Source organism: Ipomoea nil, unplaced genomic scaffold, assembly GCF_001879475.1.
Source record: "Ipomoea nil cultivar Tokyo-kokei standard unplaced genomic scaffold, Asagao_1.1 scaffold2036, whole genome shotgun sequence".
In the NCBI taxonomy this organism is placed as follows: Eukaryota; Viridiplantae; Streptophyta; class Magnoliopsida; order Solanales; family Convolvulaceae; genus Ipomoea; species Ipomoea nil.
In genome coordinates, this window is record NW_017618464.1 from 5,482,654 (window position 1) to 5,510,366 (window position 27,713).

Below are 27,713 nucleotides of genomic sequence, written 5' to 3' on the forward strand. Positions count from 1 at the left end.
AATTACATCAATAATATTTAGTTGACCTAACTTTATTCGTTCATATTAGATTCGTAGAAATCTTGATTAACATTATATATATATATATATATATATATATATATATATATATATATATATATATATATGGGGAGGATTCAGGTAAGAACACCTCCATTATATTGTAAAAAGTGCGGGCACATCCACACTCTCCATATTGAGAAATCAAATGTTATGATCTTAACATTACTAAACTTTCAAGTTTGTAATTATTATAAAATGAATCTCGCTCTTAAAAGTTTTTAATAATTGTAAAATTGATCCCAATTTTTTTTACTAAAACCCTCGACTATTGAAGAACAATAATGGACAACTGAGATCAATAATCACTTTTTACATGAGTGTCATGTTCTCATTTGATCTTACCCCTATATCAAACAAAGAATTTACTAAAACTTATTCCAATTATTATCAAGTATTTGAGTTCGATCCCAATTCCAATTCATATATTCCAACACTATAAAAACTTAATCCAGAATCAAAAGGGTTATTAGAAGCATTGAATCTACTACTGTTTTGATAGAGTAGGTACATGTTTAATTTAATTATTTGGCTACGCATCAATGCGACATGTGTTGGTTAAAATTGTTAACTACTTTAAACTTTGAATTCACTCAACCGTTGTGAACGTTTACTCAACTCGATCACATCTACTGATCTCCAACCACTTCCCATTTGAATTTTGAAATAGTTCTCTGTTGTTTATAAAATTAATTAAATTAAAGGGTAAGTAATATGTATGATTTTTTTAATTGTAGACAAATAGTTAACTTAGTATCTTAGTTACGGAGTATATCATTATAATCACCACTTACAACCTTTAGTCCTTGTATTGTCAATGTTATGACAAAATTAGTCTTCATAGTTATATAAACTGTAAAAACACACAGAGATAAAATGTTATAGTTATCAAGCTAACTGTTTGACCAACACGTATATATACAAGCCAATATGCGTACATATATACACGCATACATATGCGCGCTAACTCAAACTAATATATATGATTAAGAATTTGTTTAATTCAATTTGACAGATCAGATAGCATACATGTATATGTGAATTCCTTTTTTGAAGTATGATTTTTGAGATTGATTATCACTTAGGCCCCACAATGTGTACAGCTTGAATCTCAACAGTGTTTAGTGGGGAATCTCAACAACTTATTAGTTATTACACTGTTATTGAATAATAATTTGTGTAGCCACTCGTACACTCATTGAGTTTTCTTCTCCCTTTTTGAAAACCAGCCCCTACCCCAACCCCTAAACCCTAGCAATCAATAGATTAAAATGTGTCCAATGAAGCTCCGAAAAGGGTAACTGAGTGAATTAAACATAATTCTCTTACTAAAAAGTTAATGTTAAGATCAAGCGCTTACCAGTCCGTCAAAGCTATAGCTAGTATAAAAAACACAACTTTATTTCCTTATATCGTCACATTTTCGAGAGACAGTGTGCTAACCTTGACTCTTCAGGCTTCCGTCCAATAATTCCACTTAGCCACTTTGTGCTGGACTTGACCCTTCACGGGTCTCCGCCTAACAATTACGAGTTTGATTATTGTCGACGTCCTCTTAGTTGAGCACGTAGACAATGTTATGTTTATAAATACGCGTAAATGTAGTGAATTATATTTTGTACTGTATTAAATACCCTGTACAATCTACTACACCAACGTATTTGTATTAAGTACAACGCAGTACCTTAGGAGTTGTCTATTATTTATATATGATTATGTAAACATTATAAAAATTGGGCAAGTATATACATGTACATGATTGCAAGACATGGCATATGTGACCTAAAAAACATACTTCACCTTTATGCCCTGAATTTCATATTTGGAATAGTTTATAAAATAAACAAATTAAAAAAAAAAATTAAAAAACTTAGTGTTAATTAATACCTTTTGGTGACTCTGCATCCTCTTTAAAATGCTCCTATTCCATCCATATGCTTAGCAAACCTCAACCTGAAGTCCTGAATTGTCAAAACACAGTCAAAGAGAGAGAGAGAGAGATGGAAGAAGAAAGTCCCTATTCATGTGAGCATGCAGAAGAAGACTACATAGACATGGAAGTTTGTTCACATTCCACCATTTTCAGCCATTCCAAAAGCTCACAACCTGACCCCAGAGAATTCGAGTTCCAAATGTTCTCAACCTCTGTTGAAAAAGACACCACAACTTCCCCTGCAGATGAGCTCTTCTACAAAGGCAAACTCCTCCCCCTTCACCTCCCCCCACGCCTAGAAATGGTAGAGAAACTTCTTCAGAATCCCAGCACTTACAACATCAAGGCTGAAGTTGACGCCCAGTTTGATGCGTTTGAAGAGTCCTTTAGAACCCCATCATGCACACCTACCAATCATACCCCTACCACCAACACCCCATTTGAATCCTGCAACGTTTCCCCCGCGGAGTCTTGCCAAGTCAGCAGGGAACTCAATCCAGAAGAATACTTCTTTGGACATGTAGCAAATGACAACCCAAAACGGACATGGACAAGAAAGCTTAGGCTGATGAAGCAGTCCTCTTTGAGTTCAAAGTTGAAAGCCTCCCGGGCTTATCTAAAATCATTGTTTGTCAAATCTAGCTGCTCAAGTCAATCCTCGGCAGCTGCTTCAAGAATGATCAACAAAGGATTAGCTCCACAGGCCAATGAAGGTTGTAAAACCCATGCCAAAGTAGCTAAGAAGGAGCCACTTGGGCAGATTCAGAGAGGTGGATGCCAAACTTCATCTTCACTCGCAAAGAGCTTCAACAAAGAAAACCCCTCTGGGGATGAAGGAGGCCATCATAGAAGGTCATTTTCAGCGGCTTTTAAAAGGATATCAACAACAACAAAAATTTCATCCTCAGTGACATCATCCTCCGGCTGCTCATCAGCTTCAAGCTCAAACAATTCAAACGGATTTCAAGAGCTGCAATTTTTCAAGAGAAGCGCCAGTGCATATTCAGATATTGAGAATTCAATCCAGGCAGCAATCGCTCATTGTAAAAGATCTCAACAGCAGTTACACTCAACGAATACTGTAACTGACCTCGGGATATGCTCAATGTCTGCTTCTAAAGTTACCTGTGAGGAACAAGAAAGACCAGCACTGTGCCAGAGTTAAAAGTATTTTACTTTTGTTTACTTTAGGGTGGAATGATGGAAGAGATTGGACACGAACAATTTTGCTTGCCTTATGATGCGTTTTTTATATAACTTTAGTATAACAATTAACAAGCATCATGCAAAGAAGCAAACCCATATTTTTGCAGACTTTCTTGTACTTCCATCCACAAAAATTTGTGAAAACGCCACAATAAAGTATTCTATTTCATAGATGATGATTATTAGGAATGCAAAAAATGGAATTTTTGTATCACTTGATTATCAAAATCACAGCATTTTACCTCACGAAAACTCTTATGCTTAAACTATGAATACTGACTAATCTTTATATATTATAAATAGAGACACTTTCAACATAATATCTTTACTCTTCTTTTTCTTGCAGTAGAGGACTTTGAAGTGACTACCACTTTGAGGCATTAAAGCACAAAGTGACTTTTAAATTAATTATCCTTTGACTGCTGCATCACAGCCATCACTTAAAGAAGGCTTCAGCCTTAAGTTTGTTTAATAAACTCCAAGTTCCATTAATTTAATCCCGTAAATGATGAGCATACCTAAGAATAAGGTTCTACAGGAGTAGAGAGAGGAAAATGCCCATGTGGTCCTGCAATTTCAGAATTATGTCAATTCATTATTAAGTTTCGATTTATAGTTAATAGTGCCTAATTCTGCTCCTAATTTATTATAATTCTGGCTTACAGCATATCAACAATTATGTATACTGATCAGTGGGAACCAAAGTAGCATGTTTACTTTATTTATTTATTATTTTTTTGATTCAATATATGCTCATCTGTCATAATTAGACCAAGAATTGATGCAAACAACTGAAACTGAACATTTCATGTTCTGTCAGAAGAAATAAAATTATAAAGCATATCATTTCAATCAATCAGAAACAAATGATAACAAATAACCTGATTAGTAAAGTGAATTTCTTGGTCATGAGGCAATTATACTTTGATCAGACATCACCAGCACCTGAAATATTACTTAATTAGAAGTTTATTCAGTTTTAAGTCATAACATTACTTTTAATCAAAGATTATCACCAATAATCATAGAAAAATGATACAATCCCACTTGTCTGACTCATGAGAATAGCTGATAAAGTTAAGAACTGACTTTAAACACAATGATTTCAAGATAAATCATAAATTAAGGCAAATCTCCAAGTTCAGACAAACAGCTTTCAGGTAACTTTTAAAGTTTTTTTTTTCTCAGAAAATTTTAGTATTCCACATGGCAGCAAAGAAAAAGTTTCCTTTTCAAATAAACAGGAGAAAAAATTGGCTTTATTGAGCCCTCTTTTGATTTTGAAGTGGGCATTCCAAATCTTAAACTAAGTGCAAGTGTCAGCCAGATTTTTGACAAGATTAGTGGTAAATAACACTCCTAAAAAGATTATTCATGATGTTCAGCACTTGGGGGTACTGATAAGCATATAACAATAAACTGTTTTCCCCACCAATTTCCTGGGTTTCTACAGAATCAAAGATTCAAAGAGGGGAAAGAGCTAGCACATGTTTATAGTGACTTTCAATTACTCGTCTCTAAGCCTGTGGTTTAACAAAGTAGAGAAGAGAAATGCTTATCTACATTATGATGACCCTATGTTTTCTGGAAGGATTGCTTAGAAAAGCTAAATTAGGTGGATAAACTGTTTCAGGTATAAACTCATAGTAGCAGGTATCAACGATTTTGTGCATCTGTCATGAATGTTTTTCATTGATAGAATCATCTGCAAACGAACTCAAATAGTAATTTCACTAATTCTTGTAAGAAGACTAGAGAATTGAACCAGTTTCAGGATATATGTTAGAATGTATTGAGAACACAAAGACAGTCTTGAAGAGGATTTGATAGAACTTGGTCTGCCAGACCATTTGGTAGTCCATGCATACATTACTTATATGAATGGGCTAAACAAATTTTCATGCCACTAGTTTACAACAGGATCGTCGTTTTTTGTGCTAATATATACTGAAGTCTAAAAGCACTTATCATATCTTTCATGACTATATGTATGTATATAACCTATTTGGATTGGATATCAAGAGACAAGAGTCTCCTATGATATAAGCAAGGAGAATAGTTCAAGCAGAACAACAAAGAAATGGACTGTAGGAACAGGACACTCAAACCATATATATCATCAGTATCAGCTAGCAGAAGAGATACTCTTAACACAATGCAATCTATTTGAACTAGAACATCAAATTTCAGTACATCAGCTCGAAATGAAAGACTCAGTGTCCAACAAGTTGAAAATTCTATAGATAGAAATCTAATAAGATGTACGTGCTGAAATAATTTTGTAGCATTAAGCTGTGGAATCCAAGGGTTCTAGCTTCATCTAACTTGCATAAGTAAGATATTTGTTATGTAATCACTCGCATTTGCGAGTAATATACTGTTACAAGCTGGGGAAATTTGAATTACTGCAAGCATTAGTAAATTGTGTAGTGCCCAGAGCTGACTGCAGGGAGGAAAGTACACCAACAAGGAAACAAATAGAAGGCCATTCAAAATCCCGGGACAAAATCTTATTTGCATGAGCTTTCTCCACCTTCATTATACACAACATCAAAATAAAATGAAATACAAGCAGTGAGACTGTTATAATCTGTAGAATCAAGATAGGCAGTGAAAACATAATTAAACTCAACTATGTAAGAGGAAATTGTATATAGCAGTTAAGCGCAAGTACCTGTAATTGATGCAGGAGATAAAATCATAGGTGACTGTAGCCTGATTACAACCTGCCACCAATTATTCCACCTCTTTAGGCAATAATCCTCAGAGTAGTTAAATACAGACACTACATGTAAGTACCTTCGTTTTCTCATTTTTCCCAATATAGTCACACAACTTTTTACCCTTTTCCAACTCTTTTCCTGCCCACCAAAGCTGTATTGTAGGCTCTTGAATAAGCTCCAAATCTGAGAATACATTTTCATCCAGTAAGTGTTCAGCTGATCATATTTCATCATTGACAGCAAAATTTTAAGAGTTGTAACCTTATAATTTCAAATATTTTACTGATGTCATTCTCCCACTATAAATCACTTACTGCACCCTCATTCCTCCCGATAGGAGGATATACCTCATACAGAAAATTAAAGATACTGCTTCACTGTGTTATAAAACTGAACTAGCAGATCAAAGGGATATGAGCGTTTAGATAAAACTCTCCAGATCTATTTTGACAAGAACAAATTCAGACTAAGGCAGTGTCTAATTCCAAATACTCCACTTTCTGAAGAGAAGGAAAGTGGAGAGATTAATATTGATTTAATCTCATAGTAAATTTGCTCATTAGCTTTCTTGAGAACTTAGTTTTTTTGCTGATAAATGCTCTACAAACAATTTTTTAATGCACAGAGGGAAGTAAATTTTACACTAAATTCCAACAGAATTAAGATGGGAAACTTGGCCAATGGAAGTTGTTGGAAATAGGCAGTCATATTTACTCTACTCTAGGAAGTTGTAACTTTGAGAAGATGAGTAGTTTTTCAGCATTTATTATGCCCTTTCATATGCCTTTCTTTATGCCTATATATATGGTTGTAATCTGGAGAACTAGATAGATATACAATGAAATAAAGCATCATTTCTTCCTTTTCCCTCTACTGTTTCCACAGAAGTGATTATGAAAAAAAAATACCTGGAAATAAATTCTGTAAGCTGCCATTTGAAAATCCAATTAGAGAATATGCTTCGGCAAATGAATTCTCAACACTCCTTATGTGGTCTCTTAACACGTAAATAGATAAAGGCTTGTTATGTATAACCTGATTCTGTTGTCCATCTCAACAAGTTTAGAACAAATAAAAGAACATATATCAATGCAATGAATCATATTGGATTTAATAAAAATAATCACGGTGAAAACCAAATGTCAAAATTAAATGCTTATCATCGTAGATATTTCTGCATGCATCAATCTCAGTTAACACATCCAAGTATATATTCTTTAGTAAAGCACGAAACATATAGCTATTCATACAAAATACAAGTTATATTCATATATACTGGGCTGATAACCATGTCTAATCTGAACTTGAGTATGCGTATGAAGAAAGAAACAGAAACCTTGGAAGCGTAGGACCTGGCTTCTGAGAGAGCTCGAGCGAGAGCCATCACTGCATTACAAATTGATTACTTCAAGTTGAGAAAGCTAAACACAACGAGGAAAAAAACAAAAAATAAATGAACAAAAATAACCTTTCGAATCACTGTGAAGAAGCGGAGAGAGATGAGGTTCAAGTTGGAGAGAGAGACGCTCAATCTTCGATTGAAGGTTTGCAATTTCTGTTGCGTCTTTGGCGAATTCGTCCACTGACGAAGTGGATTCAGTATCGTACAGAAACTCACTCCCGCCGCCGTGCTTCACCTGAATTCTAACCATCTCGAACAAACTAGAATACCAGATTCTACTTCGCGCGAAAACTTTTTGCTTTACGGCCTTCTTCAGTTTCTGTCGTCTCAGTTTCAGTGTTTTATTCTCATCTCTTTTTAATTACCTAAAGTTAATTTTTTTTAAAAGAGATAATATCTAAAATAATCTAGATTATGTTATAATTTTATCCTTATCTCTACAATACTCTCACACCTTCAAGTAATTTCTCAACTATTCTCTCTACATCCTTGCAAGATTCTCTTCTTCGTTTTTTTTTTTGGTTCCACCTTGTTGCACCTAGATCCTCACTTTGTTCCACCTAGACCTTGGTTTCCCATTTCCAGACACCACTTGGTTCCTACCTGATTCCAAGTTCACCTAGTCCTTCCCGAACTTTGTTTTTCAACAAATTATTCTGACCCATGCTCGGGATGAGATTCGATCTTGAGACCTTCCAAGACCGTTTTTTCAACAGTATTCAGACCCATGCTTGGGATGAGAATCAATCTTAGGACCTTCCATTTAAAAGTCTATACCGGATACCAACCACAAGGGAGATGGTTTGCAAGGGCTGAATATGTGTTATGGTCACTTTTGGACCATCAGTTGTAAGACATTTTAATTCTTTTGCTTAATAAAGTTTTGTTTAAAAAAAAAAAAAAAAACTTTCATATTGTATTATTATATTATAAATATAATAACAAACTAATAATAAAATAACTAATACAAAATTTAAAATTTTAAAAATTTAAAAATGAAAAGTACATGGCGCGGGCAGCAAAAGCTGCCATTAGCAAACTTGTAAAAGCAGTAAATTTACTAACCACGGTGGATTTAAAACAAAAGAAATAATATTTTTTAAATTTTCACATCATCTTGAAAGTCCAAAATTAACTGGGTTAACGACAGTCTTAATGTAATTAAAGAATAATTAAAATAAGTAAAATTTTACACAATTGAAAGAGCATTTTTGATGAATTCTTTTCCCTTTTTTTGGGTTGAAAGATGTTACTTTACATAGTTTAAGAGAGCTCCTCCCCTTCAAACAGGAACTGAATAGTCTTTATATTATAAAATGCCAATACCAGTAATATATCAGGATCGATTGCCTACTGAATAGTCTTATTTTGCGAAATGCTGATGCCAGTAATATATACCAATAGAAAAAAGATGTTCAACTCTAAGGGATTTGCAATTTTTACACAATCCTCATTTCAAAGGTAGAATTGCATTCATGAGACCATGATTTCAAACAAAATATACATATTTTCCAAGTCTGTAACTTGACAGTAAATATTAGCTAATCTGACAATATGTTTCATTCCTGCCTCCTGGGTGCAGGTTCTCAAGGAAATCCTCTGAAATTAGAAGAGTTAACAGAAAGCAACAACTGATCATCTCCTCCATTCCACCAAACAGGAAGCCGCTAAACATGTTATGGGCTAATTGATCAGAAAAGCCGAGGAGGAGGGTGGATCCTTCATGTTTCCCTCTCTATTTTCGAGCATATAATATATAAAATATAAATGTGTAGCCTCACTAACAGTTAAGACTTTTAGTTGAGACAGAACACATTCTTAAATTCCTATGATTTTACTTCAATTGTTGCCAATAAGTCCCTCTTCATCTTGAGCTTCTCAGATCAGATGGCATAAATCCTGTCAATATCTGAGTTAGACAACTCAGAGGGAAGCCATGAGTTGGAGCCACTCCTTGCGTGCTTCTCTTTTTTCCTCGTCGACCTGATTCTCCTAGACCTCACAACATAATATGTCATGGTTCCAAGAACCCCGGCCATTATACTGCCACCTACAACCGTAACCAAGATAGCAGCCCACTCAAATTTGCGCCCAACCACTATATAAGACGAGGCCATGAATGCTACTGAAGTACACACAGAAGCCAGCCACATCAACTTGTTTATAATCTCTATCACTCTCCTTTCAGCCTTTGTCTCGCCTCTAACCAATGTAATCTGAACTACGACAACAGCAAGAGAGGTGAAAAGTGCAACGGCATTGAAGATGAAGAAAATTTGGAAAGAAGTGTAGGTCACAGCCACTGCCATCCCATTATCATGATCTCCACCAGGCACAGTAAAAATAGCTGCAAAGGCAACCGTTGCAAAAAGCACAGCAACCACAGTCACCGAGTTTGTGGCATTGTTGATCCCTTCCCGATGAAGTTTTCTGAGCTCTTTAGCAATTCCATGGACATTTTTGTTTGTCCGCTTAGTTTGTTCCAGCTGGATATGGATATCGTTCTTGATTTGAGTCACGGTGTTCCTTAACTCATCTCTTGGTTGGTTCAATTCATTGGCCCTAACGGCACCATAACGGCAAAGGCTCTCCTTTATCAATGTCGATTCTTCAGAAAGGGGAAAATCTTCAACAATGTCAAGAGCTGTTTTGTGATCTCTGGTCAGTGCATTGACATTCATGTCAGGCAGACGCAGTAACTCATTCACTATCTGCAAGTGGAAGTTCTCAAATGATTATTCATTTTATACCAGAAGTTTTTGTGACTATGTATCTCCAGTAAGATTTGGTAGTTTAGCATTTGAACAAAAAGCATACATTTGCTCCCTACCCAACCCTACCCACAACAAACAAAAAGAGAGAGAGAGAGAGAAAGAAGATAACAACAAGAATGCTATGCAAAGCATACCATCACACGCTTTTTCCTGGTGGCTACATGTAATGCTGTATTCCCATTCTTGTCTGGCAGCATAACAATTGCTGCATCAGCATTAAGAAGCAATTTTACCACCTCAACGTTAACCCCTTTCACAGCCATCTGCAATGCTGTCTGCCCTTTCTTGTCTGTCCTTCTTGCTAGTTGTGGATCTTTTTCAAGCAAGGCCTTGACAATTTCCACATGCCCTTGTCTGGCAGCTAAATGCAATGCATTCTTCCCATTGGATCTGGCAATTTCAACCAAGGTACAATCCTTTACAAGCAATTCATTGACCACAGCAATGTGTCCTCTTGATGCTGCCGTTATAAGGGGGGTAGCATTTGAAGGGCCAACTGTTTTACTTAGTTCAGGGTCATGGTCCAATAGCACTTGCACGATGGCTGCAATAAATGAGTGATTATAACACAGATAAAAATTAGGATAGTTGATTTATTAAAATAAGCTCTGGCAAAAGATACGTTTTGAAAAAAATAGGACAATGGAGAAACAGAATTTTGTTTAGAAAAAATAAAGGAATTAAATCATGAAGAAAGATCAAATCATTACCATGATGTCCTTGACTTGCAGCTATATGCAAAGGATCAAATAGTGATCGGTTCTTCTTAGTGAGAGTTTCCTTAGTTGAGTACTTCAACAATTCTTTTACCACTTCAAGATGCCCCTTATCAGCTGCTGTAAACAATGCTGTCTCCCCTAATTCATTCACCTCATTCACGACAGATTCCCTAATCTCTGCTACCTCTCTGTCAAATTCAGCTCCACTCAACATCCCAACCATTTGAGAATCAATATCATCAAGTATTTGCTTCACCGCTGCAAGATCACCTTTTTGAGCAGCCAAGTGAAGCTCCGTATCATTGTGCCTGCCCGTCACTTGTTTCACATATTTCTTTTTCCCTGCTTGATCAATTCGTTTACCAGAATTTGAAAGCACTAGAGCAGGTGCTGTTGCCGAGGATGGAGATGGGGTTGGTGATGGCTCAAATAAAGAATGTTGGCTGGTTGCTGGACTAATCAAGCCTTTCTCTAAGTCTATTTCACCTGTTGCATGTATCAGATTCTCTTTAATTAGTCGACACTCTAGAAAAAGCTAACTTTACATCAAAAGAAGTTCAAAAAACAAAATTTAAAGCTCCTCCCCCATATTTGACCTTTGGCTGTAGAATCATAAATGTGTTCTTCCATGTATCCACATACACTAAACTAATAACCAAATTATTAACAGCTGCTCCTTAATATTGATCAACAAACAGTGAATCATTGATCAGATGTATCAATCTGGATTTCGCAACTGATAAATATTGCCTTTTCTTTAAGCAAAAATCCCAATTTTTTTTCCTCTTTCTCTCCCCCCCAGCTCTCTATTCCTCCTTGGTTATTATAGTTTCACCTGGATAACAATTTCTTAAAATCCTGGAAATAGGATTCCCAGCTCACTAAATATGCTAAGACTTAAAGCATCCAAAGTTTCACCATAGTCATGAATCAAGTTATCAAGTAACCTAATTTCAAAACAAATTTGACTTTCTTTTCCACCTCAAAGTTTCTACTCTTTTCACATCTCTCAAACACTGGAGTTTACAGAGTCAGATCATCACAAAATTCATCTACAGCTTCGAGAATAATATACTCATAAAATAAAACGGAAACACTTGCTCTAGATGCTGATGAAACCAAGAACAATCACAGACCCATAGATATTTAAAAAAAAAAAAAAAAAAAAAACAAACAAACAAACAAACAAATTCTGTACCTTCTTGAACAGGCGAAGCCATGGCTGAGCTGAGAGGATACAGAAGGAAGCTTGATGGAGTTGAATTTTGAGTGTTCGATTGAGATTTAAGAAATAACAGAACAGAAAGTAAAAGCGTTAGGGAAATGAAAGAAGAAAGAAGAAGACAGAAAGGGGAAAGTGCTGTGAGAAGGATGTTTTGCAAGTGGCTCCTGAACACTGTTCTAAATCTCTGTTATTTGACGAATAAATGAATTGATTATTAATTATTTTTTAAAAAATAACTCGTTTTTTTCATATCAATAAATCGGGTGTATTCGATGATTACTTTTGTAAATTTTTAAAAACTACTAAAATGGTAATTTTAATAAATTTTTATTGATTTTTATAGAATTGTTCAAAACTTTTTAAAATTTTGTAAGATGTTATAAAAATTTATATAAAAAATATTTATAAATTTTTATCACTTTTTTTTAAAAAAAAAATCTACAAAAATAATTGAAATTTTAAATTGAATACGTGTTTACAAACTTTTAAAATGATTTTGATTTTTAACAAAGATGTCATTGACCTATAAGCTACTTGGCAACAATATGTATTAATAGTCAAAGACTATAATCCATATAGTGACAAACTCCATAAATCATAATAATAATTCCTTCCTTTAAGGTTGGGGTTCAACCTTTTTAGAAGAATAATCCCTTTAATGACAGAAAAATAAATATCTCCTCTATTTGTAACAGTAAACTTAGTTGGCGGCCACTCAACACATGAGACATTTGACAAATCAGATAGTTGATTTGATAACCATAACGTTTCAAATTTAAATGTTTGCGAGAGTTGTTTATTTGGTCTTATTGATTTGAGCAAGTCAGCGATAAGCAACCTAAATTGGTTTACCTCATTGTAATATTTTATCTGTAACCTTATTTTTCATAAATAAAATGGATGCTTTATTCAGTTGGATGAAGAATACAGGAATGGGATCGATTGATATTGAAACAAATTCTCAAATTCTGTTTAAATCTATTTCTAGCACTTCTTTTTATTCTGATTTTGACTTATTAGTGGATGATATTAAAGAATTGGCATCCATGATTAATGATGTCGAATTCAGTTTGTTAGGCGATCTGTGAATTGTGCCGTCCATAGAGTTGTTTGGGAGGCTTTTTCTGTGTCAAGTTGCGGGGAATGGTTTGATACTGTTCCAAATTTTCTTGTAAGCTGCCTTGCTGATGATATAATGAATTAAGTTGTTGCCTTCAAAAAAAAAGCATGGATGCTTTACTTATGCCTATAAATTGAAAAAACGTAATTATTAATTAAAAATGAAAAAAATGGTTTAATTTTACAATCGGAGGAAAATACGTTGAGAATAGGTAACAATTTGAATCTAAATAAATTAAATTTCAATGCAATTATTAGATATTGGAAGGTCCTGATAATTAAAAATAATTATTTCACATGAATAATATTTTCTTTTTAAAAAATAACCCCCCTCTCCCCCCCCCCCCAGAGAGTGATCATTGCCATCCCTCGAGTCGTAGTCGTAGAGACGTAGACTACATGTCTACATAGAATGGAATTTTTGTCCAAAGTGTACTTAATTTCATTTTTAATTTTGAGATTGTGGATTTCTTTTAATTTTTCAAATAAGGTCAAACACACAAAATTACAGATAACCAGAGCATCAGTTTGTAGTTTGTACAAATACAAATTTCCTTTAGAGTGGATTTGAAAACTAAGAATATGAATATTTTTTCAAAAAATACTTTCATTTTATAGTGTTTGACGAAAAGTTAAAAAAATTATATTTTGTATTGAGTTGAAAGTTAAAATTTTAATTTTTTTCTATTTAATTCAATTTTCAAAAACTAAACAAAAATCTATTACTACAAAGTTGTTTCTAATAAAATATTAATATCTGGACTTGATCAACTTCGTTGAGAGGTGAGGTAGGCAATGATAGAGAGTTTGAGTGAACCAACTCTGAGAAAAAGAACACCAACAGAAACAGGGGAAAGAACTAAAAATGTCTTTCAAATGAATCGTTTTTATTGATCAGAATTAATTTTTTTATTAACTTTATTTTCTTTATAACCAATCAGCAAATCATTCTATGAGATCCAAATATACACAATTTACATACTAAATGTTTACAATTTACCTTTTTAAAAATTCACAACTTGTTGACTTTGTATTGTATTCACAAATTCCCAAAATTTAAATACACAATGTATATTCTAGAAGTTCATAATTTCAATATTAAAAATACACAATTTAAGACCAAGATTCCCTGGTTCATGATATAACAACTGACCAAACATTAGAGAAAATCCGAAAAAGGGACCCTTAATTTAGCTATATTCTACTCACATTCCAATCAAATCACATGCTAATGTACTCGATATCATAATATATAATTTTATTTAAAGGTAGCTAAAGAATATACATGAGATTATAGTATCAGCAAACTTGGGACGAAAAACCGCCGTTGCACCGTTGATGAATACATTTAAAACAAAATCTTCTTATGGCGTCATAGAGATAAATAATCAAAATTGGCTATATTCATTAACAATCATACAACTCTATATCCATTAATAGAATACAATTTTACTTCCATTTGCTTACAATGATTTCTGCTCAGCTATATGCATTAAATTTGCATCTTCTTACATGTAAAGAAGAATTGAGCGCTTCTCCAAAACAAACAAAGATTTAACAGGAAGAGCTAAAACTAGTCAAAATGCCCATTACTGAATACAGCATTTTGAGGGTTCTTTTAATCATACAACAAGATTGCGGGTCAAAAAATCACTTACTGCAAGACTCGCGTCTCCATGCGCCACAGCATCTTCAGGTTCTGGCATGAAAAGGCTTGATGTGGATGCCTGCATTTTTTTTAAAGCAATTAACGAGAAGTGAAATCACCGAGGTATGATGCATAAGTGCCCAGAATAGAACATATTACCAAATGAGTGAGATATTTACAGAATTACAGTATAAATATGAAAAGAGATTCATAAATTTAGTATAGTATCTGGAATGCTGTCAAGTGTAATGCCAAGTCCATAATTAGTGTTTTCACGTGTTTTAATCTAGGTTAAACAAAGTCCTTCACAGATATTGCTAGGAGAAAATCTTGCACAGTTGCACTTGCACCTGTGCAATTGTCTGTAAGTGTTAACAGGAAAAGCAAACATACTTTGGTATCAAGTTGCATCTCTCCAGAATTATCCGAAGTAAGGCATGCACCGTGTGCCTTCAACCATTCTATACATTCCTCCACACCATCTCTCTCCGCATCACTGACTTCAGTTGTGGGCATGACAGAAGTGAACCCTAAAACCTGAGCAACATAGGGTATAGGAACTGTAGGACGATATGAACGAGACATACATCTTACAGCTGCATACCGCATCTTTTCAACATAAAGATCTGAAAAAGACCAGGTACATGTATCCTCAAGTTCAGAGATATATATATAATAATAATAATAATTACATTATAATGTAGATTACATGCGTTAGAAGCAAAAATTGTACCCATGAGACAGCTGTTGAGGTTGGGAGCTGTTCTGTATAGTTTGAAAAACAGCACATAGTTTTCAGAGGTCACTGCTGTACGAACTGAAAGAGCATGTTTAACAGCTGTGTTCTCCCTAGCTTCAGCTGATAATCTGAAAAACAAATGAAAAGTAGATGTGCCATCACAAAGAATAACAAGAAAGTTAGCTAGCCAAGCAGAGTTCACAGCATTAAATTAAATTAACCCCAATAAATTTCTAAACGAGTTCATTTCAGTTTTAGTCCCGCTATGGTAGCATTTCTACATTTAGTCCTACCCTTTAATTTGACCACATAGCATCCTTGACTTCAGTTTTTCTTTTTGGTCCTAGGACTAAATCTGGCTTCAAAATTAAAAGGGTAGGATATAGATATGTCAAATTGTACCCTTCCCCAGGTTCCCCCAAAAAGTAACTTCCAAAAACAAAAGAATAAGGTAAATTACAGTAATAATCTATAGAAGCTTCTTTCCTAGTGCTTTTCACACAGTTGAAAGCTCTCATGTAGATAAAGATTCAATCATGATAGATTTAGAGGGAAAGAATCTAGACATGTAGCTTCAGATGCTCCCTAAAATATATTATTCCGTATTTAAAGGGGAAGATCTAAACATGTAACTACAGATGCTTCCTACAATGTTTTTAAATTTCAAATAGATGAGAAAATATGATGTACTTTGTTCAAATCAAAGAACTAATTACCGGTATGACCTAAAAAGAGGAATTGTACAGTTCGTACTACTACTTAGGTGTGAGTCCTCAATAGGGAATAGACAGAGTATGTTTACAAACAGGCCATCCATATGCAAGGTTCTGTGCCTTCTATCTTATGCTGCCAATTCAGTTTCCTCTCAAAAGTTGAAGGCAGGAATGAAGCACAATAAAAAGGACGCATTTAGTAATTCAATAAAGCTTGCCAAAAAGGGATAGGTGGGCCACAAGAATTATTTAACAGAAAGAGAAGGACAAGGAGATTGGAGAAAAAAATAATAGCATGTGAGTAAATCAACTCCAAATAAATGGAAACTCTGAATGATAGAAAACAGCCAGCTGGAAAACTGTAGCAGCTATTCAAAGGATACCTAATGCTGGCAACCACTGAATTAATGATATACGGAGTAGTATTTATAATCATGATAAAATAAAATACAATACAAGGCAACAACAATTGGATCACTGACCTTGACATTGTCGATAGGAGATCTCTCTTGTTGTGGGAGTGCAGAAGTGCACAAAGTAAATTATATGCTGCAAGTTCCATATGACATCCATTGATTCCTTCTGCATAAAGTGTTTTCAGTTGTGACTGGCACTGCATAAGCCAAGGTTAAGAGTAGATCAAATATCTAGCAAAATGGAAAATAAGGTTATAGATAATATGCAGGTGAAACAATTAAGAGAAAGCAATTTCTTCAATAATGATATCTTCTGATCTTCATGCAATCATGCATAGATAATCTTCTGCAAGCTCTCAGGCAAAATAATCCAAACCTTTACACCATATGACAATTCTAGCTAAACATTTTGAAGTTGGAAATTTAGTATCAAAATTTGAAACGCTGAATGCAATTCTAGCTAATTTTTTTAACTTGACTTAAAGAAATTAAATTCAACTTGAATTGGCTAATATGTTTACCATACATAATAAAGAATGATTAATATTGTTTCTCCAGTTGAGAATATCACTAAAATATTGCATCCAAGTTAAATTAAAATTACTATAACATAACTTATGCAAAAATCATAAATGATCAATATATATTACCATAATTGATTCTTTTATGAAACTAATGCTTAATAGAAAAACAAATGAAACTTTTTTTATAAGCTAGTTGAAAGCTGATATATATATATATATATATATATATATATATATATATATATATATATATATATTTCACATTTATGATTTAGCATCTCATAAGTCATAATAAAGTAGCAATGTTTGGATTTAATTTTTGTGTATTTTAAAATATGTTACAAAATAGATTAAAGATGGAATGTTTTAATATATTGTTTCATATTATCTATTTGTTTTAATCTTATCCATTCATTAGATATTTAAATAGAAAAATATTTTCCTTTTATACTGCTCCCACCTTGATGAACAAGTACGGTAAACAAGGATAGATTGTGTCATTTTTTGCAAATTAACAAGGATAAAAAAGGAAAAAAATTGTTAAAAGCCAATAGCTTATTTTGAAAAGAGCATTTCGAAATAAGCTACTCCGTATTATTTTAAACTCCCTAGGTTTTACCAAACAGATTATTTGTAGTTAAAATAAGCTATAAGCTCTACCAAACAGAGTCTATATGTAAGTTCAAGTTGAACTGCAAGTTGAACTGATTTTTTTTTTTTGGATCAAGTTAAAAAATTCATTAGAATTGCACCACATTGTGATACTAAATTACAAACTTTAAAAAAGGATGGTATAGAATTGTCAGAAGGCGCATAGGTTTGATTTATTTTTTCTTTTAACCAATAAGGCAAAAGAAAAAGGAAAACAAGCAAACAAACAAACCACCCCCAAACAACCATATAAGAATACACCCCCCACCCCAAAAAAAATAATAATAATAATAATAATAATAATAATAATAAAATAAAATAAAATAAAATAATAATAATAATAATAATAATAATAATAATAAAAAGAGGGGGAACAGAAGAAAATTTTAAGCAAATGAGGCTCCAATGAATACATTAAATACACTCAACCAAAGGTTAGGGCAGACCTGATTAAATTCTGCCAAGTCTCCAACTTCAATCGCTAATCGAGCATGTGTTTCATAAACCTGAAATGATGCATAGCATCCCCAAAATTTTTCAAGAAATCAACCATAATAGTGATCCTAATAAAAGGATAAAGCAGGTCTTTTTTTTTTTTAAAGAAGAACAAGCTATAAGCAAGTGCTATTGCTTGATGGCATAAGAATATTAAAAGAAGAATATTGAGTGGATAAAAGCAAAAGACATACCCTAACTGTCAGCTCATTACGTATGCGTTGTACAGTAAGGTCTTGACGTATAGATTTTAATTGGTCACATTTGTATAGGTAATTTTTTGGGGAATTTTGAACCATAAGTAGAGCTTTCTCCAACACTTCTTCAGGTCTTACCTGCAATAGGTAATTTTCTATTGAAAAAATCAAATATATTTCAGAACTGAAACCTATCATCATAATGTCCCAAGTCATCCTTTACAATATCAAACATTCAGCACAGAAGGTGAAATGAGTTTACCGTGGCAGGATCAGGTGCAGAAGTAAGCCGTAAATAACGTTTTTCAATTTGTTGGCAGGTTCCTTTGACGGTAAGAGCATCCCAGTCAATATCTTCAACAGCTACACTGCCATTTTCCTCAAAAGTTCTACTAAGCACTGATGCAGTTGCCCGTCTAGAGTAAACATTTCCAGCTCCAACACTTTTTGGGCTAAAATTGTTTCTTTCAGCTTGATTACCATTTCTCTTTTCAAAACGCTTTGACCGGTTTTCCCGTCTCTTCCTTTCCTCTGGTGAGTCTGCTAGAGCTATAGCAGCAGAGTAATATGCCGTTAAACTTTGTTCCTTATCACTATCAGTAGATGCTTCACCATTATCAGTTGCATTCATACTATCACCAAGACGCTGCCTCTTGGTTGACCTAAAGGAAAACGTGCTGGGGGACTTCTGTTCTGATAAGGAGAACTTCACATGAGCTGAAGAATCCACCTTGCTTTCTGTCTTTCCACTTGAATGCTGCAGAAAGCAACTGAATGAGATGGATATTTTAAATTGTATTGAACATAAATAAAATCTTATATCAACAACTAAAGAGGTCAAAGAACCCCCATTTAAAGCATAAGGCTCTCTAATGAAAATAATGGATCATTGTCCAAGCTTTACTTCAGATAGGTTGCACGCTGAGTAGAATGATAAAAGTGATGGCAATATGGCATGTTGTTATATGCTTACGTCACAGGCAAGAAAACATAAGGAAAAAAGAACAAAGAATAATAGTTGGAAAAGGAAAAGAAGAAAACACTGGGTTTGCTTGAGACCCAAAACTCCGGGTGTGTTTGGTTGGGGACTTTTGCACCCTACTATGGGTTTTGATACCCATTACCATGTTTGTTTGCCTACTTTTGTTATCCTACTGTTGGAATCAAATCCTTTAGTAATTACAAAACTCATTATTTTTTTACTCCTCTACTTTTAAACTGTTACGAATGTAAAGAGAGAGTTTCTGAACAAGTTGTTTATTGTATTGTGTCTGAGAAAAGATAATACAGCCCTATAAATACTTGTTAGAAGACTCTAATAAGGAAACAAGTTTCCATATGACTATCTACTCAAAACCCTAAATCTCCAAGCTGCCTAATATAAGATAGATTCCATATTACTTATATATTCCATAACACTCCCCCTCAAGTTGGAGCATAGATGTTAATCATGCCCAACTTGTTACATACATATCACATGAGCCATAGCTCTATACGGACTCTACAACTAGAACAATCTTCGGATCCTGCTGTGGCATGGATTATAGATCATATGTCAGCTTTTGAAGAAGGAAAATTATAAAAAAATAAAATAAAATAAATGTGTGGTTATTAGGTTATTGGGTGGACCTAAGAATTCCTTGAAGCCTCACATCCTCAATCCATATATTTGATGACAGGATTATTAAGAAAACTAGAAGAGCATCTAGGATGAAAATTGGTGGTGGCAACCCACAGGCACTGAGGATATGAAGAAATGAGGAGCAAGAAGAAGAGACCTGTTTATTCCAACTTCCATATTTCATAGTGTGAGGAGTAACAGGTGCCTGTTTGTCAATTTGTTTCTCTTCAGGTACAGGCTCCCACCGGCTTTTCGATCGCCTACTAGGACTTCTTTTACTCTTTGAAGATGAAGAAGTTGGGGTTGAACACAGTAGACTCCTGCAGAAATAAGGTTGTAAATTAATCTGCAACACTGGATGGCTAATGCCTATAACTAAAGTAATACTGGTCAATGCCATTATCAACTTTGAAACTGGAGGGGGCTTGAATGCTGCAACAACTAATAAGGGAGCAAGGAGTATTTCCATATTTTATGGCCTTCATTGTTACGTATAAAGCTTATAAGGCTATTCAGGGTTTATTGTGAAAGAGCATTTCATTAAAGAGCAAGCAGATCCTATTTTATAATGGAAGAAATAACAACATCCTAAGAAGGGATTAAGACCCAAAAGCTTCAGCATCACCATCACATTTCCACCCAATGTACCCCACACAAATTACAAACCTATGTACATATATAGATATTTCTACTCACATTTACTAAACATAAGAGGAAAAGAAGTTTTTATGACCCCCATAATACATCCTTGCTGCTTAGTATCACTGTTGTTTGTTTCATGCAGATTTCATCAAATGAACAGTAGTCAAGTACTTAAGCTACAGCATTTCCTTGTATTCTTTCCAATTTCCATATTGTATTTAGGTCAAACTAGAGGCTCTCCGAGGTTGATTATAACTCTTATCCAGTAATGGAACCCTAATTTTATCAAGGTGCCCTGTTTGGCAAGCTGAGCAAAGGAGTGCAGCCAAGTACATTATGCTTTCATCAAATTTGATGTTTGAGTATCTGTATATAACTATAAATGCAATGGCATTTGCAAAGAAAAAAAGGGAAAATAAATTCATGTGAGCTTATGAAAAGCACATACTCCTTTGTCACTCCATCTGTATTAGGCAATGCAAAAAGAGGTTCAGTATCCCAATCTCTTGTACAAAGTGTACCATCAGCAGTAGCTTTCGTGATGATCTGCAAAGTACAAAGACAGAAAACTAGTAGCAAAAGGAGCAATTTTAGTGTAATTTACCATACATGCTTGGTCTGCCTGTACAGGAGGGATAATTTTCTTCCTGATTAATTTCTAATTTAAAGAAATGAAGACAATACAGTGAAACAAATGATTAAGTGCTTCCAGATTGATCTCTCACATTAGATAGTAATAGCAATTAGAAAATAAAAAATGGCTAGAGTGAGTGGTTAAAGATTTTTTACACCTTCCCTGAATAGAGGAAGCAGGCTATCCTAGGAACTTAAGGAAATAGTTAAATACCCATATTATTATCATTAAAAAGGAACTTATCAATTTAGTTACATTGGAGAAACTAGATGCTTCTTAAGACAAGCATGATAATCGTGCACCAGCATTAATATTAGTTGCATAGCAAGTCCCCAGCATATTTTACATTGGGTTGTATCAATCTTTTAATTAGTTAGTTCACATAAAAAATTTAAAAAATTAAAATAAAGGAATGTATCAAACAATTAAAAAATACAGATGGCACAGTTATACATGGTATTGTAATGTCAAGAGCTACTGCATCTTTGATGCCAGGTTATGAACATTTACATTCAAATACACGGAGCTGCAAAGCATCAAGCCAGAGACTATAGTACCTCTTTCATGACATCTTGGCAAGCTGCCATTTGTGCATCATCTTTGCAACGAGCTAAAGCCCTTTCCACATATCCACGCAATGACTTTGGAAACACAGTAGGCTGCAAGTAAGAGCATTTCAGTTGTAAAAGTAGCAAGATCCATCAATTATCTTATTCACCCAAGCAGAAATATCAACACAACTTATTCAATGCTAATCTGACTAGGAATAAAGACAACAAAGAAAACAAAAACAAACAAAAAAAACAAAAACAAAAAAAAAAACAAAAAAAAAACAAAAAAAACATCAACGTCCAACTGGAAATCAAAGATTACTATCTGGATTACACTGTTTCTGCTCTGCACAATGTTTCTTTCTTACAGGGAGGAGGGTTGAATCGGCCCACTTCCCCAAAGACCAGGGTGTATCCAACAACTTCATATTTCTAAGGTAGATTGCAGGATGATGATAACCTAAAACGGCTAAAAGACAGGAGGTACCAAAATGAAAAGGTGAACTATACAAAAGAAGAAATTAGCTTTCTAGAGGTTTGTCCTCAAGTCCTAAAGCTATGTCAAGCTCTCTGTAGAGATTTCTCTTCAATATGTAACTCAACCTCTGCTGAGGTCATGTCACTTGGGTGTTATCACAGTAAATTCATCAGCAAGAAGAGCAGATACAATTAAACTTCAAAACATAAAACACTAAAAAACAAGATGATTCCACAAAATCATTAACCAAAGTAATATTACCTTGAGAATGGAATCAGTAGCTTGAGATGAGACTTTCTCATTCTGTTTAGGCAAAGAAACACTGACATAGGCTGGTTTTGCAGCTGCAGTAGTTGTAGAGCTATCCTTATCTGTTTTCGGTAAATTCAAGCCCAAATTTGAAGCTATTCTAGGATTTGTTGGAATCTGCAATTTGCTTACCCTGCGTGTATCTTCTGGTGGAACTGTTTGTGGGACAGTTTGATGAATGTTTTGCGAGCTTGACTGATAATTAGGGTTAGTAGGAGTCATCTGATGAGAAGCAGTATACTGAACATTTGGTCCTTGAGCAATTGTGGATGTCTGTTGATTCTGAAAGTTATCATAAGGAGTTGAAACTGATGGATTTTGAATGTGAACTTGCACTGAACTTGACTGTTGATTTTGGAAAGCTGGAGCCCAATGTTTCCAGTAACTATCATGGGCACTGTCACTTATTGCAGCAGACTGACCAAAAAAAGTAAAAGAGAACTGAGTTCAACAAGCCAATAGACTGAATAGAGTGTAAATATTAATAATAATAATAATCATAATAATAATAATAATAATAATAATAATAATAATAATTAGAATAACCATCACTCTTAAAATAACTATACCAACAAATCATGAAGCATCAGCTGGAGGCTTAAATATTACACTTAGACATAAAAACTAATCCACTATTCCGGAATAAATAAAACTTTCCCTAATTACAAACTAATAAGAACATCCTTGATTACGAATAACTGAAATATTAATTTCCAAAAGCAGGAGATAAATAAATTATTTAAAAAAAAAAACAAAAAAACAAAAAAAAGTGAGATCATATACAGACATTTTTGGAAGAATAGGAAATAACATCACCCAGAATGCAAAGATCATAACAAGCAGCAGTAGTCCGATGACAAACATGACACACTAGCCTTGCTTTACTAATATCAATACAAACCTCAAACTGTTTATTAATAGCAACGGTCAGTTAAAGTGCCTATGAATATTCACAGTGATATGTTTAAGTTATTTGACTTTGCATTTAAGCACCAATAAATTTGGTTGATCAATTAAAACTTTTCAATTAAACTCCAAAGTAGAAGAACAACAAACCTGCACTGTAGGCAATTGAGAAGTATCAGACTCTGGCTTCGGTGGTGGAACATAAGGTGCTGGTGTTTGGTTATTTGAAGCTGCATATCCACCACTAACACCTGGAACAGAACAACTCAAACTAGATGCATTGGAAACAGAAAGGTTTTCTGTTCCAGGAGCACAGCTGACTTCTGTCTGAGTTTGATTGTAGTAGCCTGCCCATTGCTGATACTGTTGCTGATATTGTGAACTGGAAACAGCAGTTGTAGAACTGTAGCTAGCAGTTGAATCTGAACTATGGTACAGATGAGAAGAGTCTGAACTAGGATACTGATGAGAAGGATATGGAGCATACTGCCCATACTGATTACTATAGACACCACTTGGGTAGCCTCCACCACTGGGGTAACCTCCAGATGTCTGATAATCAGTATTATTATTACTGTAATAAGTGCTTGAAAAACTTGCACCTCCAGCATAAGATCCAGTACTCTGATATGAGGAAAGAGGCTGATAAGCACCTGTATTTTGATATGCTCCATTCGGTTGGGGATAAGGTTGATTAGATTGCTGTTGATAGCCATTGTAGTAACCAGCATATCCTGCAGTGTTGTAGCCATATGGATCAGTGCTCGGATAGGTGGGATAACTACTATAATCCTGAGTTACATTTGTCACTCCTGAATTTGTAGTACTAGTAGATGTCACACTTGGGCCATCTTGAACATTCCCAGAAGTCATCCCTGCTCGTTGATCATGGTCATAACTGGAATTGGAACTAACTCCATTCTTTGTGGCGTAGTTATCCACCCCATGAGAAGTCCATGATGCTGATGCAGTTCCAGGAGGAGCATAATAGGAAGATGTATAATGTTGATTTCCATCAACAACCTGGTGTTTCTGACCAATTGAGGGGATATTTTGAACACATATCAATAATTTCGAAATATTAATCATTACAGTGGATGAAAACAAATATACACATCAAAGGGAAAAGGATATGGGTGTAGAATATAGAGAAAATAAAAGGAAAGCTTCGAATAAAACAGTAGCTACATTTGCAGAACTTCTCCAATTATCAGCCATGAGCAGATAGATTCTTCATTAAATTGGCAGCTGTTGAAAATTATACTAGGGGGAGCAAGGAAAATATAATGCAAATACTGTTCAAATATAGAATGAGCTATATTAACATAATGAGAGGTAGATAGCAAATGAAATTCAACTGTTTATCCATAACATGCATGAATCAACTAACATAAAAATGAAAGATGAAAGATGAAAGATGTTCTGAATCTCTAAAAGGGAGATGATTCAACCATTTCCATTAATGAATATTGCATCACAATCTACTTATATTTGGTAACTCCTAGAGAAACAAATAAATAAAAAGATGTAGCATTGCACCTATAAACCTCCAAATTTTGAACTCTAGATGAAAGTGTTAAAACAAATTTGCAGCATTTACAGCGAAAAGAAAGTTGACCGCACAGTCTTCCCTCTGCACTGAGTAAACTCTTAAGTGCTCAGTTAACTATAGAACTACAGAGCTGAAATCTATGAGAAATCACCCATCGCCAGTTCACCTCAAACCAAAACTACCAATCGGATCAGAAAGTCATTTTTCTCTAATTAAACGCTATTATCGCTCCTTTTCAAGCTCAATTCACATGATAAGATAATAAATACCGATCATACACAATGCATCGCAAACTTTTTACAATTTACCTCCTGTGAGATGGGCTCGAACGCAGTCACGGTATTCATAGCACTGCCTCCTTGATTTATCATTTTGTCATTAGTATTCTGCAGAGAACTAAACAATTCCAATCAACTAATTGGATGTGAAATTAACCGACAAAACCCTAATTTGTTGCAACCAACAAAATCGAACCTTCAGAGATAATAGTAATAACAAGCCAGAAAACAGTATCTCCTCCTCTTCGTGCAGCAACTAGCAATGAACAATTTGTGATAAAATTTTACTAAAAATTATTCGATTGTAATTTGCAAACTAAAATTGAAAATTCTAAATTTTAAAAATAAATTGCTGCACTGTATATCGTATATCTGTATGAAAACAACCCAAACAGGAGGGAATTTTCTAATCTACCAGTTGTTGGTACCACTTCACTGTTTGGGTGGAATACAAAAATAAAGATAAATTAAATTATACTGGAGTAAGTCTTAAATATATTTTTTAGATTTCGAAATAAAAATATAACATAATTGAATAAATCACCAAAATCAGTTTGAGTATTTTCTTGTTGTTAATACTACTTACTGTATTACAATGCAGTATTTATTTATAGTTACGTTCTTAACCAAATGAAGCACAAAGAGTCAATATTGCCTTCACTGAACTCGATCTCACAACCTTTCATTTAAGAGAGTAACTTGGTGTCATTGAACTTATCTATCTACTATATATCATATTACAATCATGTGAGAACCATTGCCCCTATAAATTTGTAAGAACTAATATTATCTTCTGATCTAATTTGGATTGATGGTTGTTATTTTTTGACTTTTTTTTTTATTGCGGGATGAGTTGGTAATTTAGGATGCATTTAATTTGATTTTATTATTATTTTGTGAGTTTTTTCATGTTTTTAGGCATAGCATTTTAGAAAGATACGTCTTTTTCCGCTGAACGCCAACTCCCTTTCGTTCGTTCTTAGATTCGCGCTTTTGCTCTGCCGATTTAATTTCAATGACTTCATCAGTTCCGGATAATTTTAATATTTTTCTTCTTATAGTATGTGTTGTTGTGTGATTGTTTTTGGTTTTTTTTTTTTTTTTTTTTTTTGCTCTTTCTTGTTGGTAACCTTGTGTTCTTCGTTCTATTTCTCGGGTTACTTGTGCGTTGTTAGCTTTCATTTTGTGAGACACAATTGATTTGAGGATCAGACTCTTAGGGTTTTCAACGCCTACATCGGTTCTTTCACGCTTAGATGTCAGCGATCATGGCCTCTAAGCGTCATAAACTGTATGTGATTGTGTGCGTTTGGGTAGGGTATGATTTGCGTTTGGGTGGTGATCGTGCGAACATGAGGTGTTTTCTATGCAATTGGTGTGCTTGGGGTGGGAGTGATTATGCATTTGGGAAAAGTATAATGTGTGTTTGGGCGATGGTCGTGCGAACATGTAGTGTTTTATGTGTATCTAATGTGTTCAGAGTGGGAGTGAGTTTGCGTTTGGAAAAAGTATGGTGTGCGTTTAGGTGGTGATCGTGCGAACATGTAGTTTTTTATGTGCATCTGGGTTGTTCGGGGGGTGGGGAGAGTGTTTTAGTAAGGGTATGGTGTGCGTTTGGGTGGTGACCGTGAGAACATGAGGTGTTTCATGTGCAGCTGGTGTGTTTGGGGTGGGCGTGAGTTTGTTTGTGTTTGTGTAAGGTATGATATGCATTTGAGCAGACTCTGCAAAGTATAGTGTGCATAAACGAAGATAGGGGAATAGTCGAAAATCAATAAAAAGAATCTTCATAAAATACTACTCCTAAAATCATGCTCATATCTCACAAAATAATATTAAATCAAGGGAAATTTGTATTTTTATCTCTAAATTATAAGGTAATTATATAATTTGTTCATAAGTGTTGATCAAACTCACTTTTTGTCCATAAATTATCATTGACATTGCACTTTTAGTCCCTTTACTAATAAAACATTAGGGTCGAAGTTTGCAATTTTAGTATAACTCAATGATGAAAAGCGAGCACGAAAAGACGAAAAGTGCAACATTAATGATAACTTAAGGACGAATAATGAACATGACCAACACTCAAAGGACAAATTTTACAATTATCATATAATAACTTAGGGACGAAAAGTGCAAAATTTCCTTAAATCAAATTAAATGCAATCCAAATTATGAACTCACCCTTATATAAA

General features: G+C 34.3%; 4 protein-coding genes across 7 annotated transcripts; 1 reads left to right on the forward strand and 3 right to left on the reverse strand.

Annotated features, from left to right (window-relative positions):
* The first annotated feature begins 1,763 nt into the window (after positions 1 to 1,763).
* On the forward strand, positions 1,764 to 3,360 carry LOC109147713 (probable membrane-associated kinase regulator 4). Its single transcript, XM_019295355.1, has one exon. It carries the CDS (start codon positions 1,995 to 1,997, stop codon positions 3,156 to 3,158), a length of 1,164 nt encoding a protein of 387 aa, XP_019150900.1. The 5' UTR covers positions 1,764 to 1,994; the 3' UTR covers positions 3,159 to 3,360.
* Positions 3,361 to 5,021: 1,661 nt separating this feature from the next.
* LOC109147714 (UPF0769 protein C21orf59 homolog) lies at positions 5,022 to 7,660 on the reverse strand. The gene is made up of 6 exons (XM_019295356.1): positions 7,391 to 7,660; positions 7,259 to 7,308; positions 6,831 to 6,963; positions 5,999 to 6,105; positions 5,874 to 5,925; positions 5,022 to 5,732 (listed from the first exon to the last, which is right to left on the reverse strand). The coding sequence occupies exons 1-6, from the start codon at positions 7,572 to 7,574 to the stop codon at positions 5,710 to 5,712; spliced, it is 549 nt and encodes a 182-aa protein (XP_019150901.1). The 5' UTR covers positions 7,575 to 7,660; the 3' UTR covers positions 5,022 to 5,709.
* A 1,076-nt stretch (positions 7,661 to 8,736) lies between these two features.
* On the reverse strand, positions 8,737 to 12,210 carry LOC109148173 (ankyrin repeat-containing protein ITN1-like). Its single transcript, XM_019296008.1, has 4 exons — positions 12,016 to 12,210; positions 10,809 to 11,303; positions 10,233 to 10,642; positions 8,737 to 10,035 (listed from the first exon to the last, which is right to left on the reverse strand). The coding sequence occupies exons 1-4, from the start codon at positions 12,035 to 12,037 to the stop codon at positions 9,208 to 9,210; spliced, it is 1,755 nt and encodes a 584-aa protein (XP_019151553.1). The 5' UTR covers positions 12,038 to 12,210; the 3' UTR covers positions 8,737 to 9,207.
* A 2,298-nt stretch (positions 12,211 to 14,508) lies between these two features.
* On the reverse strand, positions 14,509 to 25,955 carry LOC109148043 (SAC3 family protein A-like). Of its 4 annotated transcripts, none has more exons than XM_019295773.1 (14): positions 25,712 to 25,955; positions 25,546 to 25,623; positions 23,836 to 24,708; positions 22,732 to 23,196; positions 21,999 to 22,100; positions 21,256 to 21,353; positions 20,323 to 20,485; positions 18,807 to 19,301; positions 18,542 to 18,682; positions 18,299 to 18,358; positions 16,744 to 16,874; positions 15,543 to 15,676; positions 15,203 to 15,435; positions 14,509 to 14,888 (listed from the first exon to the last, which is right to left on the reverse strand). In XM_019295773.1, exons 2-14 carry the CDS (start codon positions 25,606 to 25,608, stop codon positions 14,784 to 14,786), a joined length of 3,063 nt encoding a protein of 1,020 aa, XP_019151318.1. In that variant the 5' UTR covers positions 25,609 to 25,623; positions 25,712 to 25,955; the 3' UTR covers positions 14,509 to 14,783. The 4 variants fall into 4 exon arrangements, with proteins under 4 accessions (XP_019151318.1, XP_019151316.1, XP_019151317.1 ...); XM_019295771.1 differs by having other exon boundaries at positions 23,836 to 24,717; XM_019295772.1 differs by having other exon boundaries at positions 23,836 to 24,717; positions 25,546 to 25,633.
* Between the last annotated feature and the right edge of the window lie 1,758 nt (positions 25,956 to 27,713).

Coding starts and splice junctions, on each gene's coding strand:
- LOC109148173 (XM_019296008.1), bottom strand. CDS start 12,037: ATGGCTTCGCCTGTTCAAGAAG. Junction 11,304..12,015: donor GGCTTCGCCTGTTCAAGAAG/GTACAGAATTTG, acceptor TACATGCAACAG/GTGAAATAGACTTAGAGAAA. Junction 10,036..10,232: donor CCAGGAAAAAGCGTGTGATG/GTATGCTTTGCA, acceptor TTCCACTTGCAG/ATAGTGAATGAGTTACTGCG.
- LOC109147714 (XM_019295356.1), bottom strand. CDS start 7,574: ATGGTTAGAATTCAGGTGAAGCACGGCGGCGGGAGTGAGTTTCTGTAC. Junction 7,309..7,390: donor TCTTCACAGTGATTCGAAAG/GTTATTTTTGTT, acceptor TTTGTAATGCAG/TGATGGCTCTCGCTCGAGCT. Junction 6,964..7,258: donor CCAGGTCCTACGCTTCCAAG/GTTTCTGTTTCT, acceptor GATGGACAACAG/AATCAGGTTATACATAACAA.
- LOC109147713 (XM_019295355.1), top strand. CDS start 1,995: ATGCTTAGCAAACCTCAACCTGAAGTCCTGAATTGTCAAAACACAGTC.
- LOC109148043 (XM_019295771.1), bottom strand. CDS start 25,608: ATGATAAATCAAGGAGGCAGTGCTATGAATACCGTGACTGCGTTCGAG. Junction 22,101..22,731: donor CTACTGATTCCATTCTCAAG/GTAATATTACTT, acceptor TCTTACTTGCAG/CCTACTGTGTTTCCAAAGTC. Junction 15,436..15,542: donor CCTCAACAGCTGTCTCATGG/GTACAATTTTTG, acceptor GGTCTTTTTCAG/ATCTTTATGTTGAAAAGATG.